Source organism: Phragmites australis, chromosome 16, assembly GCF_958298935.1.
Source record: "Phragmites australis chromosome 16, lpPhrAust1.1, whole genome shotgun sequence".
Classification (NCBI taxonomy): domain Eukaryota; kingdom Viridiplantae; phylum Streptophyta; class Magnoliopsida; order Poales; family Poaceae; genus Phragmites; species Phragmites australis.
In genome coordinates, this window is record NC_084936.1 from 12038501 (window position 1) to 12058439 (window position 19939).

Here is a 19939-nt window from a genome sequence, read left to right on the forward strand (position 1 = left end):
AGAACTAATATAAACCTAAGAAAAGCACCAGGTAATCGATAGAGATCATCTCGCGACTCTAGTGGTATTGACCTCGCGAGGCGGCCGGAGGATGTGTACTCGCCAATGCCGTCGTGGTGCTGCCCTCGACGCGGAGGTACTTATAGGGGGCGCGGAGAAGCTGGAGGACGGAGCAGGCGGCTGCAGTTGGGGCGCTGTGCCGGGCGTTGTTTTCGGCGGTGGTGGCGGCAGGGAAATCTCTATGGAGCCAAGACGGTTAGCCTGGGGAGGGAGGTGCGGAGAAGGCGGCGGGCGGGTGCTGCGGAGATGCCCGGGGCGTGGTTGGCGGCAGCGGGGCTCGGGGAGGGGGCGCGGAGAAGGCCGCGGGCGGGTGCTGCAGAGAAGCCCGGGGCGTGGCTGACGACAGCGGGGCCCGGGGAGGGGGGCGCGGAGAAAGCGGCGGGCGGGTGCTGCGGAGAAGCCCGGGGCGTGGCTGGTGGCAGCGGAAGGGGCGGGGAACGATAGGGATGAGGATGCGGAAAGGAATCGCGAGGGGAGCGAAAGAATATTCGGCGGTATATGGTGGACGAATCACGCCTTATGCGTTTTTAAGTAGGAGAGATAAGTATTAGCAAGCATATGTGAGAAATTAAACATCCCCTAATCCTCTTGGCACAAACCCATCGGCCATCCCAGGGGCATCTGACAGCTGAGCTCACAAGACAAACGGGCCCGCACGTCGGAATTCCTACATAAGCCCTAGTCCTCTGCTTCCAGTCTCCGCTCGCTTCCGCAGTTCCCTGGTCGACGCCGCCGCCTCTCAAATTCACCTCGCCATCCGCCGGCACGTCGCAGAACCCCCGGTGTTTTACCTTAGTCCAGTCCTCCTCTCTGCTGCCACCGCCGCCGCTTTATGCTCGTGTGCCTCCGGCGAGGCCTCTCGCTCGTCCGGCAGCACACCCCCAGCTCCCTCTCCTCGCCCCCGCTCCGCCCCGCCCGCCTCCTCTTCCGCCACCTCTCCGACGCCGCGATGGGTGAGGGTTCAACCGCCGGGAAGGACGCGAAGGGGAAGGCCAAGGCCCCAGCCGCGGCCCTGGTCGTCGCGCGCGACGCCTCCTACCTGGAGGCGGTCACATCGAAGAGGATCCGCTTCTTCGAGGAGATCCAGGCGAGGCAGGCCCTCGAGCGGCTCAACATCGGAGGCGAGGCTATCAAGTGAGTGCTTCTAACGATCCGCTTGCGTGGCTGTCGTCGAAGTAGTAGAGTCCTGCTGTTGAATCAGAATTTGTGGTTTGTCAGCTTCGGACCACCCAAAATTCGTCTCGCGTTATGAAACACGAACTGCCAATTGTTTGTCATATGTTTCTCTCAATATCTTCTTGGATAGAATTACGCAGTTGAATCAGAACTTGTGCTTAAGTTCAGCCAGCTTTGGACCACCCAAAATTCATCTCGCGTTATGAAACATGAACTGCCGATTGTTTGTAATATGTGCCGCACCAACTGTGTTTCACTTGTTTGACATTACGCTGTTGGATACTTTGAAACATTGTTGTCCGGCGGCTTCCTTCAGGGTTACTTTGCCTGATGGCGCTGTGAAGGAAGGGAAGAAGTTGATAACAACCCCAATGGATATTGCTAAGGAGATATCAAGTGGACTGGCAGCTAGTTGTTTGATAGCTCAAGTGGATGGAACACTGTGGGATATGGGGAGGCCACTGGAAGGTGACTGTGAATTGAAGTTGTTCAAGTTTGATAGCAATGAAGGGCGTGACACCTTCTGGCACTCAAGTGCACATATTCTTGGAGAAGTGAGTTGGTACTTCACGTGCTGATGTCTTTGAGCATGCTTTTTATTCATAATATGTTATACATCAAATGATTTTTTTCAGCCTCTCTGTGACAATTCATTTTCAATTCAACTATAACTAATTACAGATGTAAATTTGCAGTCTCTTGAGAGGGTATATGGCTGCAAGCTGTGCATTGGGCCTTGCACTACAAGAGGGGAGGTATGAAAAATGTTCTGAGGTTCAATCTACTCAATGAATTAGCTAAACCATCTTATCAACAATCAGATATGTTTTCTAATGTTTCCACTTAACCTTTTAAGGGCTTCTACTATGATGCTTACTACAATGATCTGACATTGAATGAGGAGCACTTTGGTCTCATTGAAAGCCAAGCTCAAAAGGCTGTTGCGGTATGCTGTGAATTCTAACTCATTTCATTTAAGTTTATATTTAACTTTTTTTGTGGGCACTATCTACCTGCATGGCTTCTTTCAATATGGTGCTTACAAATTTTGGAATCGCTTGCATTGTTTTTATGGCATAACTCAAGTGCTCTAGCAACACACATTCTGTTACTTAAACAGTTCGACCTTACATGGTGCAGGAAAAGCAACCATTTGAACGCATTGAGGTCAGCAGGGCAGAAGCTCTTGAAATGTTTGCTGAAAATAAATTTAAGGCAACCTTCCTTGTTTCCATCTTGTTTGGTTCATTCTTTTATATCATCTTGCTGCTTATGTCAAATATACGAGAACTTCATTCGTTTTTAAATAGTTTTGAACTATATGTTCAGGTTGAAATCATTAATGAGTTGCCCGAGGACAAGACCATTACAGTATACAGATGTGGTCCTTTAGTTGACCTTTGCCGTGGGCCACACATCCCGAATACTTCCTTTGTCAAAGCTTTTTCTTGTCTTAAGGTTATGGTTATGCGTTAATCTCTGGGTTCTCTTTTTAGTGGAATTGGCTATTTTCAGATTCGAACTTACATGTAAACATTCAGGCTTCATCATCGTATTGGAGAGGAAAAGTAGACCGCGAGAGCCTGCAGAGAGTATATGGAATTTCTTTCCCTGATTCTAAACGTCTCAAGGTATGGCATATAATTTCTGCTATCACCGAGGATATGGACAATCGCAAACTAGTTCCTAGCCTATGACTGCTGAACATGCCCATTATGTTTGCTTTTTGGATATTAGCATTTATTATTAGTTCGTGATCCCATGTGTTGCATCTGACTTGGCTGGAAATTTTGCACACACAATGATATAGCATGCAATTTTCAAAGAATCAGTACCTTGAAACTTTATCTAGGATCACTTTGCGGGTGTTGGCCTGTTGGGTAACATGGTTGTGGTTTTGGAGGTGATTTGCAGAACATACTGCACGGTAATCGTGCAAAACTGTTAGTGAGTACTCTGTGCGTTACATGTCTAGTATTGATCAGTCCAGACAAAATTCCTTTATTAAATGATGGTTAGATCAAAGACAGGTCATAGCTTTCTAGTTTTTATCTGATCATACTTCCTAAATGATATGCTAATGTTTTCCATTTGCTAATGATCGCTCATCTTTTGCATGCATATTTATTACTTGATAATCTGCAGGAATATAAACATCTGTTAGAGGAGGCAAAGAAACGTGATCATAGGTTACTGGGGCAGTCTCAGGAACTCTTCTTTTTCCATCCACTTAGGTAACTTAGCGCTCCTATATGATTCTCTCTTTTCTTTCATATCTCAATTCCCAGATCCCTGGGTACTCGTGACTCACTGATTTTCTTTACAATTATGCAGCCCAGGAAGTTGCTTCTTCCTTCCACATGGTGCTAGAATATATAACAAACTGATGGACTTTTTGCGACAGCAGTATAGAGATAGAGGCTACCAAGAGGTTCGTATTAGTTTGTTATATAGCAATGAGAATTATAAGCATTGCTGTGCATGTCCATTGTTTCTGTTCCTTATGTCTGTCTTATAGGTGTTGAGCCCAAATATTTACAATATGCAACTTTGGGAAACTTCTGGACATGCTGCAAACTACAAGGAGAACATGTTCCTTTTTGAGGTAAGCACATCCACAGATGCTACAGCAGAATCGGAGGTGCCAGAAAATTTATTTTGCATATGTCTATAAATTCATCAGTGAGTTACAACTTCTGCTGGATGCTTGTTGGATTGATTCTTGTGCAGATTGAGAAACAGGAATTTGGACTTAAGCCGATGAATTGTCCTGGCCATTGTCTAATGTTTGACCATAGGGTTCGTTCGTACAGAGGTGAGCTTCCTAATTCAATATTGTATTCTAAATTACTCTGTATTTGTCATGAATGAGATGCTGCCACAATAATTGCTTAAAGATTCTTCCTTTCTGAACTGTTTTTCCTGCCAAATGTAATGCTTTGTCTGTTCCTTGTTATCCCAAGTTCAGTATTTATTATTAATGATTGGTGCTTTGTCTCATCATTGTGAGGAACCGTCCAAATAATATTCTAATTAATCACCAGGAGATCATTATTCATAATCACAACCTCGATGATTAACCAGAATATCATCCCGGTAGTTCCGGCACGTGTTTTGTGCTCAAGATCGGAACACATGTCTTCCCAACATGTACATCACAACAAAGCTTAAGAAAGAACGGATAATTAACATTATATTACAAGATCTTAAGCATGCAACAAGTTATCACAATTTACAGTAAAAGAGAGCTACGAGGAGATTAAAATCTGCTCAACTCCTAACCAACAAAAGAACTAAACAGCGGAAGATTACGGTAAGTGCTAAAGCCAACTATCCCGACGATCGGCCTTAAACGATGCAAGCGGCCTACGGTGTCCGGGTTCCCTTCCCGAACTACTCCTGAACTTTCCTTGAGGGCAAATGACATCCCTAACACCGCCCACATCTCGTCTTATACTCACCACTCGACCAACCAACATCATTGACCCAACATTGTAATCGTTGTGAAGGTAATTAACCTACAGCTCGCGAACGATGGGACATTCCACTGTTCTATTTCTACCGATAACCTATGTATTGCTAAGCATCTCACATAACTTTTAAGTTAGATCTTAGCATGATTAAACCCAGGCTACAAGGATATTGATTAACAATACATCAGTAACAATACATCAGGTAGAGACAATGCAATTCAACATAAGATCTACCCATCAAAACCCAAAATTGACTTCCTATACGTGTAAACCTATACATAAGCATAATTTATCAATATTTAGACTCCATTCAATACAACCGACAGTGTTCAATATGATAGATGCTTGCCTTGATGCACTGGTTCACAAAGGTGCGGCGCCTTGGGATCGACCTTGCTCGCCGAGATCGTTGGTTCGGCGATCTCTAAAAAGAATAACGCGTGCAATGCAATGAGTATGAATGAAGTGCAAATATATGCCACATTATGCATATAATGGATGAAAATATTTTTCCTAGATAGAACAAGTCATAAGGAAACTAGCAAAACTGGATTCATCAATTTTGGACTTATGATGAATTAACGGTAAATTAATGAAGCTTTAACCTAATTAATTAATCTCATAAATTTAATTTATTATTTCATGGCTGGGGATATTTTTAATAGGTAGAGTAGGTTATTATGAAACCAACAAAATTTGTTTCATAATTTTTGGAGCTACAGAGAATTTATTATAATTTTTACAAGTTTCAGCAAGCAGTAATTGTGCTGTCTGGGTATACAGCGGTCAGACCGCAGGTATACTGGCGGTCAGACCGCCAAGAGTCGCGGTCAGACCGCCCCTATGCAGAGGGTTTTGGCCCCTGGCGGTTTGACCGATCTTGGGGTGGCGGTCAGACCGCTGGGAGTCACCAGGGGTACTTTGGAAGCTCACCGGCGACGATTTTGGCGACATTTGGAGTGGAGACTTGGACCTAGAGCATCACATTGACTTCCTCTACCGCGTAGGACAACATGTATACGCCGAAATCAACCAAAACTCGGCTATTGCTTCTAAATCATCAAGAACTTCAAACCCCTAGCTCAAAATTCGAAATTCAACCATCTAAAAGGTGGATTCTTGCCATGAGAATTTAGGGGACTCACCCAAAGGCCTTTACCGAGGTTGTGGATCGCCGATTGAAGGAGGAAACAGAGGGAAAAGCTCGGGAGGCGAAAAACTCCGGTGTTCTTCACATTTCAACGCTAAACACCAAAAGACAATAAATCCGGCTCAAATCCTCCGGTAAAATGAAAATGAATTGGGGGGGGGGGATGGATAGCTCATGAGCTTGTGATCGCAATGATACCACATACTCACCTCAAATCCCTCTCTTGAGCTCAGATTTTGGAAGAAAAGAGAGAGAGAGGGAGTGAGAGGGAGAGTGAGAGGGGAGGGGAGCACGCTGGGGTGCCGTGGAGGAGAGTGAGGAGGAGAGAGTGAGCTGCCACTCTAGAGGGAGAGAGAATGGGGTGGTTGGCCCACTCCGGTGGGGCCTACGTGTTAGAGAAAGAGTCCGTTTTAACTGTGAATTCAATTTTTTTCTCTCCCGAATTTCTCTCATTCAATTGTTTTCAAACGAAGTGCTCTAGTACGCCAAAATAATTTACCTCGAAATTAATTATGATGCTAATGATGCATGATTAAGCTTAATCATGCGATTATGGAATTTGGGACGTGACAAACCTCCCCTCCTTAAAAGGAATCTCGCCTCGAGATTCGGTACGAGTCGGTGAAGAGCGCGATGAGTCTAGAAACCACGCTGTGAGAGGTACCATGCTATGAGGTACCACGCTGTGGGCACTTTCACGCGGTGAGTGATGGAACCCAAAGCAATACCTTAAATCCACATGTGTAATGAGCATAGACATGCAAGAGGTCCTAATTGTACAAAACTCACACAACGCTTACAAGCTCGCAAAGAGCTCGGGATACTCGGAGCGGATTTTAGCCTCACGCTCCCAAGTGGTTGCTCTATTGGACTTTGATGATGAATTTGATGGAATTTCGCCGTGTCTTGCGCTCGACTTTATCCAAGATTCGGATTGGCCACTCACAATATGTCAAGTCCGGTTGCAACTCCTGAGGTGCAACATCAACGACCTCAGCTAGAACTCGGAGGCATTTCTTCAGTTGTGACACGTTATACATGGTGGAGAGGGACGGAGGCAAGTCCAGTTGATATGCCACCTCTCCATGCCGAGCAATAATTTGGAATGGTCTCACGTATCGAGGCGCTAACTTACCTCGGACTTGGAATCGGCGAACACCCTTGAGCGGTGAAACCTTGAGATACACATGATCTCCAATTGCGAACTCGAGGTCTCGGCGGCGACGATCCGCATAGCTCTTTTGTCGGGATTGAGCCATGAGGAGACTTGCGGATATTCAGAACATGTCTTCCGCCTCCTTGACCAAATTCGGACCAAGGAAAGCCCGTTCACCGGATTCGGACCAATTTAGCGGTGTTCGGCATATCCGGCCATAAAGAGCTTCAAACGGTGCCATCTCAATACTAGCTTGGAAGCTATTGTTGTAAGAGAATTTCGTGAATAACAGGCATATGTCCCACTTCTTCCTATAAGTGAGAACACAAGCTCGGAGCATATCTTCTAGAATCTGGTTCACCTGCTCAGTTTGACTGTCTGTCTGAGGATGATATGCCGTGCTGTGAAAAAGCTCAGTTTCCATAGCCTCTTGGAAACTCCTCTAGAAATGAGAAGTGAACTGCATGCCTCGATCGAAGACAATCTTCTTCGGAATACCATGAAGACAAATTATCCTGGTGAGGTACAACTCCGCATATTGCTTGGTCGAAAAGGTAGTCTTGACGGGCAAGAAATGAGCAGACTTCGTCAATCGGTCCACAATCACCCATATAGAGTCGTACCCATTCGAGGTCTTCGGTAAGCTGGTAATGAAATCCATTCTAATTTTCTCCCACTTACAGGAAGGAATGGGCAAGGGCTGAAGTGTACCGGTTGGCTTGAGATGCTCGGCTTTCACTCTTCAGTAGACATCACACTCAGTTACATATCGAGCGATTTCTCGCTTCATGCGAGTCCACCAAAATCTCGGCTTGAGGTCTTGATACATTTTTGTGCTTCCCGGATGAATAGACAACAATGAATCATGAGCCTTATCAAGGATCTTCTTCCTCAGCGCTTCGACCCTTGGAACCACTAGTCGGTTCCCAAACCACACAATGCCCTTATCGTCTTCAGAAAAGCATACAGCCTGATCGATCTTCATCTTCTCTCGGATTCGGGCCATGCCTTTGTCATCCTTCTGAGCTGCCTTGATCTCATCCAAAAGAGTGGATTTGATCTCCAGGTTGGCAATGAATCCATCTGCGACCATCTCGAGCCCAAGCCGGCGGAACTCATCATAAAGTGTGGAATTCCCGGGCTCGACCCTAAGACAATGGCAATGAGCTTTCCGGCTCAAGGCATCGGCGACCACATTCGCCTTGCCGGGATGATAATGAACCTCCAGTTCATAATCTTCGATCAACTCGAGCCATCTTCGATCAACTCGAGCCATCTTCGCTGCCTCATGTTCAGATCGGCTTGAGTGAAAACTCTTGTGATCCGTATAGATACGACACAAGTTCTCCATCAGATAATGACGCCAGATCTTCAGAGCGTTCACGACTGCAGCCAGCTCTAAATCATGTGTCGGAAAATTCTCGTGGCGCTTCAACTGCCGTGAGGCGTAAGCGACAACCCTGCATAAGGACACATCCGAGGCTCATGCGAGAAGCATCACAACAGATATCGAAATCCTTGTTCACATCAGACTGAGTAAGGACTGGAGCGGTCGTGAGCAATTTCTTCAAAGTCTGGAAAGCTGTCTCACAGTCACTCGACCACTCGAAAGCATTGCTTTGCTTCAACAACTCGGTCATCGGCTTGGCAATCTTGGAGAAATTCTCGATAAACCGGCGGTAGTAGCCTACGAGTTCAAAAAAACTCCGGATATCAGTGACATTCTTGGGCTGAACCCAATTGAGTACATCCTGCACCTTGCTTGGGTCCACTGCAACACCATTCTCTGACAGAACATGCCTCAGAAATGTCACCTCCCTGAGCCAGAACTCACAATTGCTGAACTTGACATAGAGTTGATGATCTCTGAGCCGGCCAAGAACAATACGGAGGTGCTGTACATGCTCTGCATCAGTCTTGGAGTATATGAGAATGTCGTCGATGAAAACTACGACAAACTTATCCAATTCCTCCATGAACACCGTGTTCATCAAATACATGAAGAATGCCGGCGCATTCGCCAATCCGAAGGACATGACGCTAAATTCATATAGCCCGTAGCGAGTCGAGAAAACCGTCTTTGGGATATCTTCTGGTCGGACCTTGATTTGATGATAGCCTAGTCTCAATTTGATCTTCGAGAAGACTCGGGCTCCGGTTAGTTGATCAAATAGAATATCAATCCTAGGGAGAGGATATTTATTCTTGATAGTGACCTCATTCAACGGACGGTAATCAACACACATCCGCAGGGTACCATCCTTCTTCACAAAGAGCGCCGAACATCCCCAAGGGTAAGGAGCTCGGACGAATGAATCCCTTAGATAGCAATTCCTAAAGCTATTTCTTCAGCTCAACTAGCTCAATTGACGACATCTTGTAAAATTTCTTGGAAATTGGAGCCGCTCCAGGCATGAGATCAATTGAGAACTCAACTGCTCGGTTGGGCGGTATTCCTAGCAATTCATCTGGAAAGACATCCGAGAATTCACACACCACAGGAATACTCATCATGTCTACGGTGGGGATAGCCTTCAAGGCGAAGAGACAAGATTTGACACCCTCAAGCTTTAATTGAATTCGGGTGCCGGACGGACCACTTAGAGTAACTGTCCTCTGAGCACAATCCATAATAGCTTCATTTTTGGTGAGCCAGTTCATTCCCAAAATGACATCTATCCCCTTTGAGTCCATCACCAGCAAGTTTGCACCAAAATGCGTCTCATTGATAATGATCGACACTCTGGGCACACACTGACTCACTAGAATCTTGGCCTCGGGTGCATCGATGACATGGTGAAGTGGTGGCACTGACTTTCAGCCCGCGCCGCCAGGTATATCTCGTAGCTATGAAGGAGTGAGAGGCTCCGGAATCAAACAGAACCAATGCAGGAATGATGACATAATTGAAACTCATACTTAACATACCGATCAGGACGGTATCACCCTCCTGAACCTCGTCGGCGTTGGTGTCGCGTGCTCGGCCACGCTTGGGGACGTGGGTCGCCTGAGGGGACTGTGGCGCAGACTGAGCTGGTGGTGACCTGGAAGCGGCCACCGTGGCTTCTGGCTTCGGATACACGCAATCCTGCGCATAGTGGCCGACACGGCCGCAGTCGTAGCACGGGTCACTGGGACCACCTGTCACGCTCACTTGGGAGCCGACGGGTCTCATAGGCTGTCCTTATGGAGCGGAGAAGGACGGACGCCGCACCAGCCACATCGGCCGTGGGGCTGTCGAGGCCGACATGTGAGATGGTGGAGATGGATTCTCCGTGCGGGCGCGTTGAGAGCCCCCGCCCACGGAAGGCGACGGACCCCTCTTGCGCTTCTTCTCCTCTTGGTGGTTCTTGAGCTTGAACTCCACCGTGAGCGAGGTGCTCACAAGTTTGTTGAAATCGGCGAACTCGTGCGCCGACAACCGGTCTTGCATCTTCGAATTGAGATCGTTAACGAAGCGGTATTGTTTTCGCTCGTCTGTGCTCACTTTATCTTGAGTATATTGTGCAAGGTGGTTGAACACCTGCACATATTTCATCACCGATCGGCCTCCCTGCTTGAGGTCCATGAACTCCCGTCGCCTGATCTCCATAAGACCCTTGGGAATGTGGAAATCTCGGAATGCTTGGCGGAACTCCGCCCAACACCCGATAATTGGCGGGGTGCATGGCCAAGTAGTTGGACCACCACGCGCCCGCTGGACCTTGAAGCTGATGAGTGGCGAAGAGCGCCCTCTCGTGGTCCTTGCATCGAAGGAGAGCGAGCTTTTGCTCGATAGTCCGGAGCCAGTGGTCGGCGTCCAGAGGATCCTCAGCTCGCGTGAAAGTTAGCGGCTGAGTCCGCAAGAAATCCAAGAAATCATCTCGGCGCCCGGCCCCACCTCCTCCTTGAGGGGCCGTGTTGCGCACGAGAGCCTCGAGGAGTGCCTGGTTCGTCTGACGGTTTTGCTCAATTCTCATTAGCACTTCCGCCATTGTTGGCGGTAGGGGAGGGTTATTTTCATTCGAGCCCTCGAGAAGATCATCCAAACTGCTACGGGTTCTCATCCTATTGTGACGATAAGAAGAAAAAGAGGCGAAGGTTAATTTCCGACATAGGTGAAAAAAAATCAAACTCTAACTAATGTTATTTTGCTATGTCGGATCTCGCTTACTTGGATCCATACACTATATATTGATGAAAATGCATGTTCAAAGGTATGATGCAAAATGAGCAATAAAACATGAAACTATGCTCGTTTCTAAACTACACGTATCTTTCTCAAATGCATCTCATCCCATCAAACACCACAACCGCATACGTTATACTTAGGGACATAATATAGCAGATTCATACATATTGACAGGAAAATGCATAAGTAAATTTTAGTTGGTTGCTTAGTGAGTTCGACACACTTACTAAACAACATTCTAATTGTGTTTAGGCTACTTAATTAAACCAAGCTCTGATACTACGCTGTGAGAAACAGTCCAAACAATATTCTAATTAATCACCAGGAGGATCATTATTCATAATCATAACCTCGATAATTAACCAGAATATCATTCCGGTAGTCCCAACACGTGTTTTGTGCCCAAGATCGGAACACATGTCTTCCCAATATGTACATCACAACAAAGCTTAAGAAAGAGTGAGTAATTAACATTATATTACAAGGTCTTAAGCATGCAACAAGTTATCACAATTTACAGCAAAAGAGAGCTAGGAGGAGACTAAAACCTGCTCAACTTCTAACCAACAAAAAAAAAACTAAGCAGCGGAAGACTAAAAGCTATACAACAAAAGGATATGGAGCCACATGCCCTTAGGCTCCATACCAGAACACTGAGTTAGGAGTAGAGTGTGCTACTCCTGCCCGCCACCCTGATCGGCAGGCACAAAGTAGCCAAACATCGCCCCCTGCTCGTCGACTTGTAAACTTGAATCAACTTAAGGGCAGTACCTTGAGTACGAAGGTACTTGCAAGTCTTACACAATATGGGTATATAATATTCTGACTTCAAGGATTATACATTGAGCTGTTAGCAAGAGTAGGCCACAAGGTTAAGTAAAATACATGTGGTAAGCAACCTAGACATATGTGTGAGCAACTAACTTAACCAATATATATGAAATTACCCTGCAACTACCAACTGATCATATGAAACTAAAACCACATTAGTATCAATGTATAACAAGTACCATCTCGACCACCTCCTACATATTCGAACCACAAACCACATATCCGAACCTAATTAATTGATCTCATAAATTTAATTCATTATTTCATGGCTAGGGATATTTTTAATAGGTAGAGTAGGTTATTATGAAACCAACAAAATTTGTTTCATAATTTTTGAAGCTACAGAGAATTTGTTATAATTTTTACAAGTTTTAGCAAGCAGTAACTATGCTGTCTGGGTATATAGCGGTCAGACCGTAGGTATACTGACGGTCAGACCACCAAGAGTCGCGGTCAGACCGCCCTCATGCAGAGGGTTTTGGCCCCTGGCGGTCTGACCGACCTTGGAGTGGCGGTCAGACCGCTGGGAGTCGTCGGGGGCACTTTGGGAGCTCACTGGCGACGATTTCGGTGACATTTGGAGTGGGAATTTGGACCTAGAGCATCACATTGACTTCCTATATCGCGTAGGACAACATGTATACGTCAAAATTGACCAAAACTCGGCTATTGCTTCTAAATCATCAAGAACTCATGAACTTCAAACCCCTAGCTCAAAATTCGAAATCTAACTATCTAAAAGGTGGATTCTTGCCATGGGAGTTTAGAGGACTCACCCAAAAGCCTTTACCGAGGTTGTGGACCGGCAATTGAAGGAGGAAACAGAGGGAAAAGCTTGGGAGGCGAAGAAATCCGGTGTTCTTCACATTTCAACCCTAAACACCAAAAGACACTAAATCCGGCTCAAATCCTCCGGGAAAATGAAAATGAATTGAGGGAATGGATAGTTCATGAGCTTGTGATCGCAATGATACCACATATTCATCTCAAATCCCTCTCTTGAGCTCGGATTTTGGAAGAAAAGAGAGGGAGTGAGAGGGAGAGTGAGAGGGGAGTGGAGCACGGTGGGGTGGCGTGGGGGAGAGTGAGGAGGAGAGAGAGTGAGCTGCCACTCTAGAGGGAGAGAGAATGGGGTGGTTGGCCCACTCTGGTGTGGCCCACGTGTTAGAGAAAGAGTCTGTTTTAACTGTGAATTCAATTTTTTTCTCTCCCGAATTTCTTTCTCTCATCCAATTGTTTTCAAACGAAGTGCTCTAGTACGCCAAAATAATTTACCTTGAAACTAATTATGATGCTAATGATGCATAATTAAGCTTAATCACGCGATTATGGAATTTGGGATGTGACAATCATCATTGTAGTACTTGAGATTTTCTAGTTTCGGTTGTGTTAAGCACACTTTTCAATGTAAAAGTACTCGGGGGCTCTAGAATAATGAAGAGAAGAGAATAAGTCTGAGCTTGTTTTGTTTAGTACTCAAAATGATACTAAAGTCTGCATTAAACAGTCCTTGGGTAAGGAATGCTATGGGTAGGGTACTTGTACGAAAGGAATGGCTAATGTGCAGGAACCCAAAAACCACAAGCCGTGGCACACGATAGAACGCTCACGGGGAGGGTTGTGATATTGGAGATAATTTCATTGCTTGCCTTCAAATGAGATTGCATTCAATAATATTCAATCAAACCAACTCCTACCAAACTTATCCCTAAGCAGACTTGGAATAAAGCTATTGAAGATAAGTTGGATCCAAAGAAACCCACACGTCGGCACTGGCAGGAGATACTGCTAACCCCTTTTGGCAACACATGCACAATTTAAGCTATTGATTGTTGATGCTCGAATCATCCTTTTGGTGTACCTTCTTTTTCTAGGGAATCCTAATATTTGCTATTGTACTTGTGGATTTTGATAAATCTTGTGAGTAATGTTGATTTTCTTTCCCTTTTTTTTTTGAAATGCTACAGAGTTGCCTCTCCGTATGGCTGATTTTGGAGTCCTTCACAGAAACGAGCTTAGTGGTGCTCTTACAGGTTTAACACGTGTTAGAAGATTCCAGCAGGTAAGGCTAATGCTATTCTGTTAGTTGTTCTTTTTTTTATTTTTCAGTTATTGTTAATGATTATTTATGCTCTCCATATTTTAACTAATCTTTTTTGTGTATGTTTCTGGCAGGACGATGCCCATATCTTTTGCAGAGAGAACCAAGTAAGCTTTATTTGCACATATCATGTTTGTTTATTATCCTCTATAATGAAAGGTTTCTATTAGAAACGTATCGTACTTTTCTAGTTATTGTTATATTGTATAATTTGCATAAGTTTAGGCTGTCATGATATTTACTTGTACATGCTCATGACCAGCACCCTGCATACATGCTAATTTGCATCCTCACTTGCATTAGCGAAGTTGCATATTGTTTTTACTGTTTCTTCCTACTTTGACAGTAGCTGCACTGTGGTTTGGATTAGTTAGATAGTTTCCACTGTTTGTATTACCGCCTACCTTTGTTGAAAGTTTGTTTCTGTTGCAGATCAAGGATGAAGTTAAGGGTGTTTTGGAATTCATCAATTATGTGTATGAGATATTTGGCTTTAAATATGAGTTGGAACTGTCTACGGTATTCATCGCTTCTTTGTTATATTGATAGCATTCAGAAGTTCATAAGAACTACAATCTATGTTTGAAAATTGGCATGAAATGATGACACATAATGAACCTTAGGTTGCATTGTGATTTGCAGGATGAACTGCTTAACTATGACACTGCAGTTTAGTCATTTAATGGATAGCCGTGTTTCCTTTTTCTTTTTTGTTTATTGCGTGCTAACCACGGTTGAACTTGATGACAAGATCATCGGTGAATCTGTGATATGACTGATATCAATATGTTACTCGGGGCATGTTATCACATATTTCTTTTTGAGAACTTATTAAAATCTGGGCAATCATGCTCTTTATAAGTATTTGTTCATGGTTGCTGGTCGCATTTCTCTTATTATTAACTTAGTGAAATATATTTGTACGATAGTTTACATTTTGCAATTTTCTAAACCTGAGAAGGTTCATGACCAGACCTCCCAATCTCTTTTAGCATTTAATGTTTCCATATAGTTCTTTCCTGACTTTCTTGTTAATTTCTGACAGCTTGAGTGGATTGATGTATTGTCATATGGTGATCCTAAAGATCCATTCTTTGGATAGTTAGTGAGAATTTTTCATGTCACATTGGGGTTGACATTGCCTCTTGCATCTTCGTTATTGGCCATTTCCCCTATCTTTGGTGCAAATTGCTAAGATATATGAATTCTCTGAGCCTTTAAGAATATTAATGACCTTGTGACAATTTGATGGTATCTTAATGCTCCAACCTGATCATAATCTTACTTTTTTTCCAGAGACCAGAGAAGTATTTAGGTGATATTGAAACCTGGAACAAAGCAGAGCAACAACTGACAGAAGCCTTGAATGAGTTTGGGAAGCCATGGCAGGTACCTTCACAAAGACTACACGCCATTTTTTCCAAACATCACTATATGCTGCTAGTGCTAGATGTGCATTTGTAATGTTTAGTATTTTTGGTGCAAGATGTGCATTTGTAATGTTTAGTATTTTTGGTGCAGTAAAAGGGGGTTTCACTAAATTCTTCTGCCATTGTTAATTGTACCTGCATTAACACTATCTCTAAAATCCTATCCTTTCATGTCTGAGAGTGTATGGCAACGATTTTCGGGATTCGCTAGTGCTAGGAAATCCTATCCAAGGGGAAGGATCGGACACATCCGATGCCATCAGATCTCACTTAGAGGGTGCTTTGAGCGAGTCTGGGGCTGTTAGGTTCAATCACGGTAATTAATAATCTGTTCTGATCTCTGGTCATAGAATTATGGTCAGAGTAATGTCTAATGAGCTTAAAGATATTTCGTGTTGGTGGATAAGATATATGTTGGCAGTTTTCTCCGACTTTTTTAGTTGCTGTGCAAGAGTATGTATTTCCTTTATTCTTGTTGCTCTACGAGGAAGTAGATACATTTTGTAACAAACATTTAGCCATGACGTTGCCTTGTATTCAGAGGACTTATATAGATGTATGCATGCAGATTAATGAAGGGGATGGTGCTTTCTATGGTCCGAAAATTGATATTGGTGTGTTCGATGCCCTCAAGAGAAAGTTTCAGTGTGCAACTCTACAGGTTCCCTTGAATATTATTCTGTCATCAACTGAAGAGAATAGAAAGGTTCATGTATCTAATCTATATCATCTGTTACAGCTGGATTTTCAGCTGCCCCTTCGCTTCAAATTGTTTTACTCTGCGGAGGATGAAGCCAGGCTTGAAAGGCCTGTGATGATACACAGGGCAATCCTAGGATCTGTTGAAAGGATGTTTGCCATTCTTTTGGAGCATTACAATGGTAAATGGCCTTTGTGGCTAAGCCCACGCCAGGTCATTGTTTGCTCCGTATCCTCCAATTCAGTAGAATATGCAAAACAGGTAAATGGTCCTTGTGTCTGGAAACTAAATTTACTTCATATTTTTTTATATGGTGAGCAATGTTTCAAAATCTGCTGCTTGACTACTTTCCACATGGTGGCCCTTAGGAGTTCAGCTGTGTTTTAGATGTTTCTTTGCGGTAGTTGGTCTGAAATTGCTAAATTTTTTGCTCTGATTCAAATGGCATACTTGTTAGCTTCAAGTTGGTTGATGAGTTCTTGACATATCTGCTGCTTTGATATAACTTTTGTCCCTTTTGATAGCTTAACTTGCGTGGTATCCTATGCGCACAAGCGTGACCACTCAACCTCACCCTTACTGTAATTTTTTTTGAAAAGCGCATGATGTGCTGTTTCAAGAAATTTTGAAAGAAATTTGTGGTTGTAGTACATGCAATGGTCTGCAGACATGCCAAATTCTCAGAAAATTCATTGTTTTAGGAAGGGAAATGCTCTGCACACGATGATTTGGTGCACGCTGTGCTTACAACTAGATTAAGAAGTAGATGTAAATTTGTTTGCGGATTTTTCATGTTGATTTCGGTGCCTCAGAGAGCCAGGTTACACAATTACACCCAAGGGAGGGTAACACCAGCTGATATGATGTTTTTTTACAGCATATGCAAATTGGACCATGCTTATATTAGCAACTTGCTGACTGATCAATTTTTCTTTTCTGGTACCAGGTTCTTGCCAGGTTACATGAAGCTGGTTTTTATGTTGACATTGACATGTCTGACAGGACAATTCAAAAGAAGGTACTTCCAACTCGCTTTTACACTGTTTCTTTTTTTCCTATTTTTTGCACATTATTTGTATCAACTTTATCAGTGGTAGAAGAAAACTAAATATAGCAATTTGTGGTATGGATTAGTTTGATTATTAGATTGAAGTTCATCCATCTCATTTGTGGCATTTGCCTTTATTATGCAGCAAGGGTTTTGTCATTGAAGTTAAATAGCATGTGGTCTGTTGTAGCTCAATACGTGAAGTAACCTGTGAACTGGTTACGACCAATTTTCTATCTTTGCAGGTACGGGAAGCTCAGATGTCCCAATTCAACTACATTCTTGTCGTTGGTGCACAAGAGGCAGAGACTGGGGAGGTCCGACTTTCCTCGCACGCCAATTTTACTTACAGATGCTGCATAGCCATAGATATATATAATTACTCAGATATTGCAACAACCATTATGAGCTTCTCCCAGCTGTTCGTATGAAATGCTGAATTTTGTGGACTCGTGTTTTGCAGGTCGTTGTTAGGGTTAGAGACCACGCTGAACTGACCACAATGAGCATTGAAGCCGTCATCGCACGTTTTAGGGAGGAAATAGCAGCATTCAGATGATTTTGATTTCACATAATGTCCTCATTTGGCTAAGAATTCACTATTTCACTCCCCATTGTGGTTTGGATGGATTTTGTGGTGAACAGTACCAAATTCCTTGTGCTACTTTGGTCCTGTTTGGCACGGCTGAAGCTTATGGGTTTTTGCTGAAAAAGATTTTCGTTGAAAGCTGTTTATGGCTTATGCCAAAAGTAGTTGGGTTTTATAAGAAATTTTTATGTTCTCGGTACATTAGCTTTTCAGTTTATCAGTTTTTAGTTTATTTCATTAAAAGCTAGTTTTTCAGCTTTTCAAAATCAGCAATAAGCCAGTCCGTGTTTCCGTTTATAATTTCTGTCAAACAGGGTCTTTATCTGTAGGGAGTTGTGCAGTCGAAAGCTATGCTCCTTGTTTTTCGTTAATTACATAAGTGCAATACTTAATCTGTAGGTAGTTGACCGCAAGTTAAAGACCTTATTTTAATTTACAGGAAATGTTTTTTATTATTTTTGTCCTTTTCGTCGGTGCTTGAGTCAGAAGTACAGGAATTGTATTAGGCATTTCTGACACGGAATTTTATCCCACCAATTTTCTTTGGGGATACATTCTGTATGCACATCATACTATAGTCTCGCGTCACCACGCGCGCACACACTTCTGTGCGGTAGTGTGTGCGCTCACTACGCACGCTATAATGTGGAGACTCTTCCTCACGTAGTGAAGGCATGTATTATATTACTGAACAATCTTTGTTTGTACTTTAAGGTAGTGTTTGGTTTGGTGTATCAATTGATATATGTATGAGTTTGTCTGGGATTTGTGCACATCATGGTATTTGGTTTCTTGAATTGCATGTTGATTTGGCACATCAGCACATCAGCTATAGGTCTGTAGCTCGCTTGGACTTCCTCCGTCGCCTGGACATTCACCACCACCACTTAATCGTCCTCTGCCTAGGTCCACAGCCTAGACCTGCTTGACTGCCACTTCGGTGGGGTGCGGGGCTATACTGTTGAGATCTGCTTTGCTGCCGCTTGAACAGCCCGCCACTAATTCCTCCCCACTACCTCTAATGATCCCACCACTGCTACTTGCCTTTTCTGCTGTGGCACCCATGCCTCTCCTTTCTTGCAATTGATTTGGCATATCAGCATACATTGTTTCTTGATGCTTCTTTTATTACAGAGCTTAGGCACGTTGAGCTTAAGCCTACTCGAGCTGAGCTCGAGCTCATCTCCATTCTTGACTGCCATCCTAGGCTGACTCGAGCTCGGTTCAATCTTTTGTCAAGCTTGAGCTTGATAGGGCAAGCTCCCTCGAGCTCAGCTCATTGACAACCTTACCCTCAAACCCACTCCTATGCTCCTAGATTCTCATATCTTTAATTTCTATTGGATATTCCCTAAAAGTCACAAATACTATAAGTTTTAGATAAGGTTGGTCGGAGTTAGTTAAACTTTTGAAATTTTGATTAACAATAACTTTTAAAAATATTTAGTTTGAAAATATGAAAGCCATATGTGTAGGTTTATCTGGAAAAATATTTTCATGATCTCATAAATTTATTGAATTTCTTAATATATTTTAATAAAAAATCATGGTCAAAGATACACATTGAAGACAATGTCATATAGGAAACATCATTATTAAAGGAGTAGAATGTTTGAACTATGCATAGTGCATAGAAGATAATTACTTGTGTCCTGAGAAGAGTATCATTTTTTACTCTGTCCATCTCTCTCTTCCTTGAGTTCTTAAGTAGGCTATTTGTTGGGGGTCGTTATCAAGGACCCCCGGCGGCTCCTTGGCTTAATTAGCCCGGTCTCTCAAAGGTTTGGCCTCTCGAAGCCCCGACCTTTCGGAGCCCTGCCTCCCGAAGGCTCAACCTCCCAAAGACTCGGTCTCTTGAAGCCCTAGCGTTCCGGAGCCTTGCCTCCCGAAGGCTCAGCCTCCGGGAGGCTCGGTCTCCCGAGGCCTCAGCCTCCCGCTGTCCAGGCTGGCTTTTCGGAGACTACTGGGTGAGTCATCATGCTTCAGAAAAGATCTGCCAAAAGGGAAGCACCGGTCATATTTTGCCTACAAGGAGATGACTGGAATTAAATACC

The 19939-nt window shown here is 43.8% G+C and overlaps 1 protein-coding gene across 1 annotated transcript; it reads left to right on the forward strand.

Moving 5' to 3' along the window:
• Nucleotides 1–734: 734 nt before the first annotated feature.
• Nucleotides 735–18340, forward strand: LOC133895462 (threonine--tRNA ligase, mitochondrial 1-like). Its single transcript, XM_062335790.1, has 20 exons — nt 735–1194; nt 1553–1790; nt 1932–1991; nt 2093–2182; nt 2377–2451; nt 2566–2694; nt 2778–2867; nt 3382–3470; nt 3571–3667; nt 3755–3841; nt 3967–4051; nt 13985–14079; nt 14193–14225; nt 14551–14637; nt 15415–15507; nt 16117–16209; nt 16288–16509; nt 17195–17266; nt 17542–17613; nt 17760–18340. The coding sequence occupies exons 1-20, from the start codon at nt 893–895 to the stop codon at nt 17853–17855; spliced, it is 2205 nt and encodes a 734-aa protein (XP_062191774.1). The 5' UTR covers nt 735–892; the 3' UTR covers nt 17856–18340.
• Nucleotides 18341–19939: the final 1599 nt, after the last annotated feature.

Coding starts and splice junctions, on each gene's coding strand:
- LOC133895462 (XM_062335790.1), top strand. CDS start 893: ATGCTCGTGTGCCTCCGGCGAGGCCTCTCGCTCGTCCGGCAGCACACC. Junction 3,668..3,754: donor GAGATAGAGGCTACCAAGAG/GTTCGTATTAGT, acceptor TCTGTCTTATAG/GTGTTGAGCCCAAATATTTA. Junction 14,638..15,414: donor ATGAGTTGGAACTGTCTACG/GTATTCATCGCT, acceptor CTTTTTTTCCAG/AGACCAGAGAAGTATTTAGG.